Below are 13,138 nucleotides of genomic sequence, written 5' to 3'. Positions count from 1 at the left end.
TCAATAAATGCATTTCATTCTTCTCATGAGATTCTACTACTACCATTCATCACTAGCAACTGATCCACCAGGTCTGTAACATCACCCCACTATCTCTAATTGACCTTGTTACATTCCACCTGACACCAAATAGCTTCAAACTCACTGCCGCATGAAATACTGTTAGTAGTAGTACTTTATTTATTTTATTTATTCATATGGAGTTTCCTCCCTTTTTCTCCCGTCCTTATTGGGGCGAGTTGAACCTCCTCATGGGGGGGGGGGGTAAGTATTTATGGCTGTAGATCTGTGTGTGTGTTCATGGGGCCGGTTTGCCTGCTTGCAGGATGAAAAACATCAGATAAACTGGCAGAAAAAACCCTACTGCCTGCACCCAAGACTGGCTAACTTGGCTATGGCTGAGGAAGATCCTCAAATTCCTCACGTCTTCGATGGGAATCGAACCTGTGACACTCCTTCCTCAGTCATAGTTGTGAAGTGCAAAGCCTCTAGGCTAACCATACGGAGTAGTAGTAGTACTACAGTCATAGGTCTCAACTCTAACTGGATTCAAGTCATCCGATATCATTAGCAGCACGCCCTCTCCTATCCTGTCTATCCTTCCTAAAAATAGTGTACCTGTTACACTCAATACCAGTTAGTATGTTTGATTCTGATAGCTAGGTTTCACTAATGCCTACAATCTGAGGTCTCAACATATTGACTAAGGTAACAAACTCTACCCCTTTGTTTCTAATACTCCTAGCATTAATGTACAGACACAAAATTTACCTGCATGTTCTTTTGTATACTCTTGTCTGCAGTCTGCATGACACAGTTGGACAACTTGCAGGTCTATATTCTTCAATAGTGCCTTATACATGTAGACATCTTTGCACACGTTTGATGGGTCCAAACCGGATGAACACAAAGTTGAAATCATTCTCTCCTCGTCAACATTTCCATGACAAAGCCCATTCTCGTCATTAACACAGTTATATAACACTGTTACTCTTACACTCACATTCTCATCATTCCTCCCTCTATAATTTAGTTTCCCTGACTCTGTGTGTTAGGTCTTATACCATTTATTAGTTTTTCTAGACTCTTGATACCAAACACATGCAGGTGTAGGCCATCCCTCTTATACAAATCCAATCTCCCCTCAGACTCACTCCTTGCATCCATTCCTTCTACACAGCCTACACATAGAATCACTTATCATCATAGCCCTTCTTCTCAAATTCATTTTTATCATATCGAGGTAAAATACTGATGATTTTCATTTTGTCACTCTTCACTCTCACCTCTTCCAAGAACCCTTTCAAGTCCTCTCTCATACTGAACTTATCGCTAGTTATGTCATTAGTATCTACTGCAATTATGATCTCATTTACTTTCTGCTTTTTAATAATAATAAAATTATTTGCAGCATCATCTGACAATCCTTTCCACTCACCCACCAGTATCCATATAAACAATTTATTACTCATTCCATTTTTCAATATGCTTTTCCAGGCTCCCTCCCTGCCCCCCTCCCATTTTCTGTCCACTTTGTGGGTCCTTTGAGTTAATCGAATAAAGTTTCCATCACTTAAATAGCTATCTAGTCATTTCTCCTCCCCTCTCTCAACCTTCCTTTACAACTGACTTTCTAGAGTCATGATGTTGCTTTAGTTATTCATGTCTTAATTAGTATGAAGAAAAAAGTTTTGATCAAATGTATCATGCCTATATAACATATGGCAGTAACACCTCATATTTAACTAAAGATATGGTTCACAAATTGAACCATATCTTTAGTTAAAACAGAGAATAATGGAGAGGAATATGTGTCAATTATAATATCCTATATCTTCTTAATGGACATGATGAACTGACATACCAGACATTATCCAATACATCATGGATTAAAAGTAGAGATGGGCTAGACATATTGAATGGTCCTAAGGCATAAGAATGTTTAACTTATTAGCAGAATAGATCCATAGATCATTGGATGGGGGGAGGGGAAGCGGTAGCAAGTTGAGATTGTGAGCTGGAAGGAGAGTGTAATGAAGAAAACAAGATTTGCACACAGCATTGAACATCTAAATTGAAGACATTTCTGGCTACCCTGGATCTTTTGAAACCACGTGATTTTGACTAAATTTGTGCATGGTAGGTTAGGTATATGATCAAAATATATATTAGAAGAATAGCTGTTTATTTCTGATAATAAGCAGGATACTGATAACCAGAAATACACTGCTGCAGCAGCAGCAGTTTATTGTGTTCTTTAAGACTTTTGCATTGTTTCCTTGAACTTCTTTCTTTGTTAATTATCATTTCCAGATTTCATTAATTCTTAATATAGCACACAGCAAGAATTATTATGTGATGCCCCCAAGGACTCATTGCAGAAGGGCACTCTACTCTACTCTGCTCTACTCCACTACCCAACTTCACACAATTCCATCTACTATCCACTGCCATCAATAGTGGTCTTCTGTCTGTAAATTGCATGTGTTCTCATGGCCAGTTTGTCTGAATGCTGGGTGAAAAACCTGTGTTTCCAGGACAAAAAACTCTGCTACCTCCATATGAAATCGACTAATCACCTCCAGTTGAAAAAGTGCTATAAAGGTTCTTATTGTGATGAGAATTGAACTTTGGTCTTTTCCAATCGAAGGGTGCAATGTCCCGTTGTTCTTCCAGTTGTGCTACAGAGGCATTCTTCAGTTTATCGAGATTACAATCAATATCTCCCACCCCACTTGTGTTCATGCTACTAGACTATTTAAATGTTTCTGAAAAGACATATAACAGCATCATTCTCTATAGTTTGCCTTTGAATCATCTGCAGACAATTGAATATCAATTTGCAGTATCATCAACAAATATAATAGTTCAAGAAAATAACTATTTTACAAGATGTATTTGATTTACAAAAAAAATAACAAATGGTAAGTAATTATTGTATAAACTACATAAATCCACTATGCTATCCAACAGTCAGTTTTATCCAAGCTTCCAATAAAGGCGTACAATTCCCATTATGTATGTTGTATTATTGAATACCTTTACATAGCGTCTAATTTTTAAAGCTGATGCATTATAAAATTTCACTTTAAGAGTATTACATTCTTTTGGTCAATCTACAATCATCTTAATATTCTCTCATTATAGACAATTCGTCCTGTATTATATGATGCTCAGATTGTAAAAGCAATGTCAGAAGATATGGACTGTGTTGATCTTAGCAGCATTACTTGTCAAGCCTTCTATACTTCTGCTGCCATTGGAGAATGTGACTTCCAGTTTAATGTTGAGTGTATGTTTGGGCTGTTTCATAGTAATACTTTCATCAACATTCTAAATCATTAATTTTTTGTAAGTGTTTTTTATGAAAAGTAAAATTTTAATGACAGAATATATTAAAATTTTAGGGTGTAATTTTGGTAGTAATTTTCCTTTAGTTTAACATAAAATATATCTTTAATAGAATAAATTGTATTTTGAAGTGATTGCTTAATAAAAATTCAGGCCTTCAAGTCAAATTCCTATCTGACTTATTTATTTTTAATATGATTCTGTTATTGATTCTAAGACAGACATCCATTCTTTGTCTTAATTTATCTCAGAACTCTTATATCTGTGGTCTCTAGTGTTTGTTCACCTGTTTTCTTTCTGTAGGAACAGTTGGAATGGCAAAAACTTAAAATTGGAATGCTGCTGTTGCAAAAACTCACTCACTATCATGGCAAGTTACTTGGCCGTAACAGCCATTGAGCCTGTTACGGCCAATGGCTGTTACGACCATCTGTATAATTGCATTTGACCCCAACTGCAATTATACAGACTGGTCCATAATTGGAAACTTCTGTCATAGAACCATGCTTGTTCTAATTTGTGTAAGAGTTCCATGCAGTATTCTATCAAATGCCTTTGCAAAATCCAACAGAATCATCATGTAGTCATTTCCTTTATCCAACTCAGCTGTTACTCTATTATAAAAAGTTTGTAAATTGCTAAGGCATGACTGATCCTTCACAAAGCCATGTTGACTCTCATGTAATATCATATTTTTTATCTACCCATTCTTGAATTCTCTTTTTGACCAATTTTTCTAATACTTTTGCCACCACGCCTGAGTTTGGTCTATAATTTACTACTGCATTCTTAGAACCTCTCTTATGCAAGGGAAATGTTGTTATAATTATTATTATAATAATAACATTATATTATTATTATAATGTAATGTTATTATTATAATAATAAAATGTTAACTCTAAAATAACTATATATATATATATATATCTTCTTCTGCAGCTTCTCCCACTTAAGTGGGGTCACTGTTATGAGTCTCCTCCACACCTTCCTGTCTTGGGCTGTCACCACATCCAAGTTCTTCATCTTCAAGTCCTCTTCTACCAGCTCCCTCCATCTCTTCTTTGGCCGCCCACGCTTCCGCCTTCCTTGCACATCCATCTGCATGACCCTTCTTCCCACATATTCGTCCTCCCTCCTCATCACATGACCAAACCATCTCAACCTTGCCTCCTGTATTTTCGCTCCTAAGTTCGTAACTTTCACTGTTCCCCTGACATAGTCATTTCTCAGATGATCCTTTCTGGTCACACCGCACATCCACCTAAGCATTCTCATCTCTGCTACTTCCATCCTGCTAATGTTATTTTTCCTCAGGGCCACAGTTTCTATAGCATATGTCATAGCTGGCCTCACTACTGTCCTATAAATTTTGCCTTTCAGATTGATCTGCACCCTCTTATCGCATAACACTCCAGCCATCTCCCTCCAGTTCCTCCAACCTGCTTGTATCCTGCATCCCACTTCCTTCTCACCTCCTCCATCTTCTTCCACTGTTGAACCTAAGTATCTAAAGTCTCTCACCTTCCTGATGACATTTCCTTCCAGCTCCAGGTCTGTCTCCTGGCCACTGCCCACTGCGCAACACATATACTCTGTCTTACTTCTGCTCAGTCTCATACCTCTCTCTTCCAGTACTTTTCTCCATCTTTCCAGTTTAGTTTCCGCTTCTTCTCTTGAATCTACACACAGCAAGATGTCATCTGCATACAACATTGTCCAAGGTGCATCTTCTCTCACCTCCTCTGTTACCACCTCCATCACAATATTAAACAGAAATGGACTTAATGCTGACCCTTGATGCAAGCCAACTGTTACTTGAAAACTTTCTGTCTGTCCCAAACAGGTCCGAACACTTGTCTTCACATTTCTGTACATTTCCTGCACCAACCTGACATATTTCTCCGGCACCTTCTTCTCCCTCAGACACCTCCAGACTTCTTGCCTTGGCACTCTATCGTATGCTTTCTCCAGATCAATAAATACCAGATGTAGCTCCCTTTGTTTCTCTCGATATTTTTCCATCATCTGTCGTAACCCAAAGATAGCATCTGTTGTTGATCTACCAGGCATGAAGCCAAATTGTTCCTTTGCAATCTCCACCTCCTCCCTCAATCTACCATCAAGAACCCTTTCTAGGATCTTCATTGTATGGGACATCAACTTTATTCCTCTGTAATTTTTACAGTCTTGTGCATCCCCTTTACCCTTGTAGATGGGAACAAGAGTACTCTCTCTCCATTCCTCGGGTATATTTTCCTGTTGGCAAACTTTCATGAACAGGTCCCACAGCAGGTCAATTCCCTCTTCCCCCAGTGCCTTCCATGCCTCCACTGGAATTCTGTCGGGGCCCACCGCTTTTCCATTCCTCATCCTCTTCATGGCCTCCGTCACTTCCATTCTACTGATGTTCTGCACCATCCCCTCAGAAGGCTGCCCATCTCCTCTTTTATATATATATATATATATATATATATATATATATATATATATATATATAACTATAAAATGTTAACTATAATTATAATAATAAAATGTGAAATGTTAACAGATAAAAAATAGTTGATTGGTAACTGCTGCAGAGAATATAGTCAAAGTATTCAATAAGCAATTCAGCAGAGTAATTCCTCATAAGATGACATTGTGAGAAGCTTGAATATAGGGGTGGGTGAGGATGGACTGATGGTGAGTGAGCAGGAGCTTTTTGAGAAATTAAGTAAACAATATGAATATGTCAACAGGATTCAGTGGCATCACCGTGTGTCTTAAGGAAAGATTCCAGGGAGTTAATAGCAACCTGGGCATACTGTTTAATACGTTTTGCAAGTCCCAAAGGAATAGAAAAAGAATAAAATTGTTCATGGAAGTTTTTTCACTTGGCTATGCTACTAATTATATATTGGGTTTTATCCTTTATCCAAGTGTTGGCAAACAAAGTTTGCCCCTGAAGCACTTTCAGGACTGAGGCAACTCGTGGTAAAGGTGGTATAAGTTCTCGTCACTTGCCTTAGTATCTCCCATAATGCAAAGCACATGTCCTTGCGGACATGTATAATGCTATGCATTAAGGGAAGGACAACTATCCAGACCGGTTTTGACCTTTATTGATGTGATTAGATGTCTTGAAAGTACTTCAGGTACGAACTTTGTTTGCTAACACTTGGATAAAGGATAAAACCTAATATATAATTAGTAGCATAGCCAAGTGAAAAAACTTCCATAAACTTATCTCTAATCCAGAGAAACTTAATAATAGGATGTGACACCCTTTGGCAACTCATATAGAGGCTATAAATTACAGGCCAATTTCTGTATAGAGTCTTAAGAAGTTGCAGAAATTGATGAGGGTTAGGATACAGAATTGGATTGAATTGTGTTCTCTGTGATTGCCAATGGGCTTGTTAAAGAGAGGTTATGTTTTACCAATCTAATTATATGCTATACAAAGGTCATGAATGCAATGGACAAGGGAGATGCATACACAGGTGGTATACTTAGATTTTGCACAGGCATTTGATGGATTCCCTCATAAGCTGGTAACTACATTGGAATGGATGATTTTAGATACTGGATTAATGAGTTGGATTGGCTGTGATAGGTATTGCAAGACATGTATGGGAGAGCAGCATCCCAACAGAGAAAAGTCACTAGTTGTGTACTGCAGGAATATTTTGGATCCATTAACTTGTATGTTAGTGATATTAGGATAGGTTTAACTGTAGATGATACAATGCTGTCAAGAGCTATACGGTGGAGTAAATGTTGTTGCTTTACAGGAGAAGTTGAAGAGACTCTATATGAGCAGACAAGTGAGTGAAGCTCCATTTCAAGTGTTGGAAAGTACAAGATGTTTAAATTTGGTAGTCAAACATGCTATGCAAAGTATACAACCAGTGGGGAAATTTTGAATCTGCAAGTGGTGAACAGAGTTCTGAAGTTTGGGGTCAAAATAATAAAAATTGTGAAGACATCACATCAAATACAGAATTATCTCAATGAAGAGGACTGTGACATGCAGAAATAAAAAAAAAAAAAAAACAACAACAACGATATAATGATTCCATTGTATAAGCCTTGATCAGGTTGCATAAAGATAATTGTGTGTATAGGTTTGATTTTCTTGGGAATAAGGATATATTAGAATGGGTGCAGAGGGTTATGGCTTTTCTAGTCTGTGGTTTGGTTATGAAGACAGACTGAGGAAATGCCATTTGCAGAACTTCACAAATAGGAAAATCAGAGAAAATATTATTGAGGTAACCCCTTACTTACAGAGGTCGAATGTTTACCAGCCTAATTGTCCGAGTGGTTAGCATATCAGCTATCCAACCATTAGGTTGCAAGTTCGAATCCTGCTGCAGGCATGGATGCTTGTGATTGTCTTTAGGTGGAAGATGAATTTCATCATCCAGTGTGAGACCACCACCACCCCACTTATTGGAAGCTTGAAGTGGTTGTAAAAGTTCCATGTTTGGTCTCTAAAGCAGGGTTTATGTACTATGTAAAATTATTTGCTATGTAAAAAATAAATATAAAAAATACATAAAACTGATAAAAAGGGGAAAAAAATCCTTAGCCCACCCATGGTACAAATATAATAACCTTTCTTGGATAGTTAACCACATAAAAGTCCAGATAAATGTGAAAAAGATTTTTCATAGAATATAAGGAAACAGGAGTAAAACAAGAGCCCATCCCTGGAAGCTATATAAGGAGGGTGTCAATGTGGGGAGCAGGTTCTTTGCATAGGGATGGTTGGTAAGTGGAATACATTACCAAACATGTGGAATACATTACCAAATGTGTTGCATGCACATAGAAATGATGATGAATTTAAGACATGGTTCAATGAGCTGTATGTGCATGACAGTGGGATCCCCTCCCTGCAACGAGTCTTGACCCCACAGAGGTCAAATGTTGATAATAATAATGATCTATAAGAAGAATCTGTAGAAAATATGAAAAAGTACCAAGAGAAAAGCTGTTCAAAATGCTACACTTACATGATATAAACAAGGCATTCTACATATTTGAGTTTTAAAAGTTAGCAGTTAGAATTGAAGGATGTAAAATCAGACAAAATACAAGAAAGCATACTATCTCCACTCTTATTCATCATCTGTATGGATCACATTATGAAAATAAACTATAATAACAAGCAGGTTCAAATAGTCTATTTGTGTTGTAAATTGGCAGTTAAAATTGAAAGAGGACTGGGAAGATGGTTTGATGTTAAGTCAGGTGTGTGACAAAGGTGTACATTATGAAAGAAAGCAGTATTAAACATGATATCAAAAATTGGAGATATTAATCTCAGATCTTCACTTTATGCAGATGTTATACTCCTAAACACATATGTAGAAGTATAAAGCAGTGATTATAGGAAGCTCTGTAGTCAATTAACATCAGTACATTGGGTAGATGACCTGAGGAGAAAAAAATGTTGACAGTGCATGGTAACTCTCAAGGCAGTATCAAGGGTTAAGTGAGTGTATGAGTAGGAGTGAAATGGATGAACAGTGAAATAAAACAAGCTGTGCTGGAAAAGAAAATGCTATTGAGGAGGTACAAGCCAGTTGGTGGTGATCGGATCCATAAAGAGTATAAAGTGCAGGCTAGAAAGGTGACGGGCATAAAGAAAGAAAAGGTGCAGTATGTGAGGAGATAGGCTGGACAGGCCAAGGTTAACTCAAGGGAATTTTTCTGCTATATGGCAGTGAAAGAAACAGAGGTGTATCAGATGTTGCTTGGGTTAGATGTGAATAAGGCTGTGGGAATGGATGACATATCGCCACGTATTCTTAAGGCATGTGCACCACAATTGGCTATGCCCTTGACCTGGTTATTTAAAGAAAGTCTTGCAGTGGATAGGGTTCCTAAGTGGAAAAGGTTGGTCGATTGGTAGAACCTCTGCTACTAATGTCTCACAAAAAGTTAAGCAAGTTTGAGTGTGGTTAGTAGTTGGAAGGGCTGTCAAAGAGACAGGAACATATGTGGAATTATAAGGCGGGTGATTATAATAGTTTTAGACGTCAACTTGGGGAAGTTTCATGGAGGGAGGAATTGGAAGGCCAGGATATCATTAGTGCTTGGGAAATTGTGAAGGAATATTTGTTACCAGCAATAGTAAGCTGTATTCCACAAGTGAAGAAGAGGACACAATTTGGGTAAAGTGGATGACAAACAATATTAAACAGGACCTATACGTGAAAAAGAGGCTGTGGAAGAGATATAAGGAGACAGGTGAAGAGCAGATGCATGAAAAATATAAGACACAGGCCAGGAGAGTAACTAGTATGGTAAGGAAGGCAAAACTGGAATATGAGAAGGGATTGGCCCGAAGATCCAAAGAAAATTCTAGGGAATTTTTTAGCTATGTGGCCATTAGGAGTAGAAATGATTGTGGAAGAATGATATTGTGGGATAAAAATGGGAATAGAGTGACTGATGCAGAGGACATAGTGGAATTGTTCAATGAACACTTTATTGGAGTATTTCATCCTGGAGGAGTAAATTGTAATACTAGAGGGATAGGGCAGGTTCGAGGTTTGGAGGAGAAAGTGTTCCAAATACTGAGTACTCTGGATGTCAGTAAAGCTGTCAGACTGGATGGTATTTCACCATGAAGTTTGAGAGAACGTACTAAAGAACTGACAGCTCCTTTGACCTGGCTTTTCAATGAAAGTCTGGCAATCGGAAAGGTGCCCAGAGAATGGAAGGAAGGTAAGATAGTGCCATTGCATAAGGGTGGAAGTAGACTAGGAAGTGTCTAATTATAGGCCAGTTTGTGTGTCATCAGTAGTTAAGATCTTGGAAAAATTGTGAGGTACCGTATACAGTATTGGGCAGATGAGAGTAATGTTATTTGTGAGAGTCAACATGAATTTGTGAAGGGGTGCTCTTGTTTTAGTAATATGCTAGCCTTTTATAATAAAGTTACAAGAGCAATAGATGAGGGAAAGGCATGTACTGCCATTTTTTTGGATTTAGCAAAGGCATTTGACAGAGTGCCACATGATTAGCTGATATTTAAGTTACAGCACATGGGTTTGGATGTCAGGTTGGTCAACTGGATTCAGGATTGGCTGTCCGATAGGTATCAGAGAGTTGTGTATGGTCAGGCAGTTTCAATGAGGCAGAGGGTTACAAGTGGGGGGTCCCACAGGACTCAGTACTGGGACCTATATTGTTTAACTTTTATATCAGTGACATTGTCAGTGGATTGCAGAGGGATGTTCAGTTGTTTGCAGATGATGTGAAGCTGGGAAGGATTATTGGTAATAGTGCAGATGTGTTAGCCCTGCAGGATGATTTAAATAAGCTGGACAGATGGGCAAATGAATGGGAGTATCGGTTTAATGCAGCAAAGTATAAGGTCTTGAGGTTTTGGGACACATTGATGGGACGCTGGATACTCTATTGGAGGAGCTATACTGGAGGAAGTAGGGGAGACAAGAGATCTGGGATCGATGATTGATAGAAACCTGAAATTTAGGGGATATATTGCAAAGGTGGTGAAGGTAACACAGAGGATTGCTGCAATAATGAAGACACTGATCTACAGAGATAAGAGATATCATTCTGTTGTATAAGACCCTGATCAGACCACACATAGACTATTGTTCTGAGATTTGGTCCCCAGGATTTGAAGGGGATAAATTAACTGTGGAAAGGGTACAAAAGTGGATAACAAGGATGGTTTCAGGACTGTACAATGTTAGTTATGAGGATCGGCTGAGGGAATGTGGACTGCAGAGTTTGGTGGATAGAAGGAGAGGTGATATGATTGAGTCTTTTAAACTGTTGAGAGATGGTTACAGGGTTGACACTGGGGAGTTCTATCACTTGGTTAAACAGCAGGAAGGAGTGATGACAAGCCGCCATCCCTGGAAGTTACGAAAGGAAACTGTGATGATGAGGAGTGGTTTCTTTGCATGGAGGGTGGTTGAACCATGGAATGCATTGCCTGATAGAGTGGTGAGAGCGAGAACGGTCAATGAGTTTAAGGTGTGGTATGATAGACTTTATGTTTCCTAAGAGGGACCTCCCTTGATGAGTCTTGATAGGCTTTGTGTTTCCTAGGAAGGACCTCCCGTGATGAGTCTTTTGACTCCATGGAGGCCTGAAGAATAATAATAATATTCAAGCAAGCATTTATATATGAAGAAAAACCTTTATCCCACCCCAACCTTTATCACCACCTACCACATATATCTACTCAGTCTCAACTTCCCCACCAACACCGCAACATACTTCATCTTCACACACACATTCACTGCCACTTTCAACATCCACTCTCTTTACCATGTCTCCCTGTCCACCCAGGCTCCCCCCCCCCACATTTCCCTTTTCATCTTGCATTCTGTGTTTATATCTCCAACAAGGAGCATCATTTATTTTTTATTATCTGTCTTTTCTGATGACTCGGCTTCCTCTGCTTTTTCCTTAGTAGAACGTTTTGTGGTATCACAGGCATAAATGAGACTTTGTCTAATTTCTAATTTTAAAATTTGGTCACATCACTACTCTTCTAGAAACTGCCTGCCATTGAAAATGTTTATTTTTAATGTTGAATGATATAGCTACTTTTTCCTGATTACTGTTGTCCAAATATAACTACTTTGTTAATCTCACTTTGTCATGAATAACACAAATTTTGACTATCTCACTATCACTATCTCACTTTGTGTATCTGACTATATCACTATCTCACTTTGTCATGAATAACACAAATTTTGACTTTTTCATGAACACCAATTTTTTCATAACACCAGTATGTTGACATAGTACCTTTTAATTCTTCTGATAGTTCTACTTTTCCATTGATGCATTCATTATGTCTGTCATCAATTCTGTAGATGTTAAGTGTGAGTCTGTTCTAGTAGCTGACCAGTTCCCAAGTCTGACCTCTCACTGCTTGATAAACAATAGCTAGAGTTTTGTTTAACCAGGCAATGTCTCAGCCAGCGTAACATTTCATTATGCTGTTCATCATTTGGTTCTTGATTTAAGCTGATACAGAATGCAGTTTAGTGGACTAAGTTCCAAATTGGTGTCCTATCCTTGTTTGTTCCATATCCATCTGGATGTGGAACATTGTACACTATGATAAGCTGAGGATCAGACATTAGGTTAAAAACTTCAGTCAGTTCTCTACATTCCTACATAAGTGGCCACTATGTATGTAATTTTTAAACTCATATTTTCTTAATAATAGGTATATTTTAGTCACGCTTGATTAAGCAAGTTTCATGATGACTGTTGGCATCAGCAAATTTGAAAGTTAAAATTTACATTATGATTGTGAAACATTTTGATGACAAGTAATTATATTCTTGGTTTAGTCCAGTCATTAAGATACTTCATGTGCAAACCTTGTTTGCTTACACTTCGATAATGGATTAAACCAAAAATATATAGTTTAATCAAGTGAAAAAAAAAAAAATTTCAATGAAAGCATTTGAATAAATGCATGTGTGTGCCTTACTTGTGCAGATTATTAAAAATATTTTTCATATTTTATTTTTATTGAATGAATGAAGGAATTGAGTCAAGGAGTAAAAAAAACCAAATATCATATCTCAATTGAAAAGTCTTGTTTTTTTTATCCTTTCTTTTATTAACATCATGATCAAATCTTATATTATCCCTGTTTATATTAAGAGAAAGTATGAAGATGAGGAATATTCAGTTTTTTGTATGCTGCAAAAGAACTGCATATTTATAGTCATATAGTGGCTTTAGATCTGCATTTAATTCATTTAGCCATGCTTTATTGCTCAGAGTCCTA

The 13,138-nt window shown here is 37.7% G+C and overlaps 1 protein-coding gene across 6 annotated transcripts in view; it reads left to right on the top strand.

The window, feature by feature from the left end:
* Window positions 1-13,138, top strand: part of LOC150099659 (DNA-binding protein RFX6-like) — a 295,066-nt gene that overhangs the window by 169,754 nt on the left and 112,174 nt on the right. For all 6 annotated transcript variants that reach the window (XM_090404483.1, XM_090404484.1, XM_090404485.1 and 3 more), the window contains one exon: window positions 3,148-3,292. In XM_090404483.1, the coding sequence (XP_090260609.1) occupies window positions 3,148-3,292 (145 nt within the window). The remainder of the gene's footprint in view (window positions 1-3,147; window positions 3,293-13,138) is intronic.

The sequence above is a fragment of the Typopeltis vanoorti genome, chromosome 14 (genome assembly GCF_054136105.1).
Source record: "Typopeltis vanoorti isolate ZY-2024b chromosome 14, IOZ_Tvanoo_1.0, whole genome shotgun sequence".
Taxonomy (NCBI): domain Eukaryota; kingdom Metazoa; phylum Arthropoda; class Arachnida; order Uropygi; family Thelyphonidae; genus Typopeltis; species Typopeltis vanoorti.
This window is presented reverse-complemented; position numbering and strand designations above follow the sequence as displayed.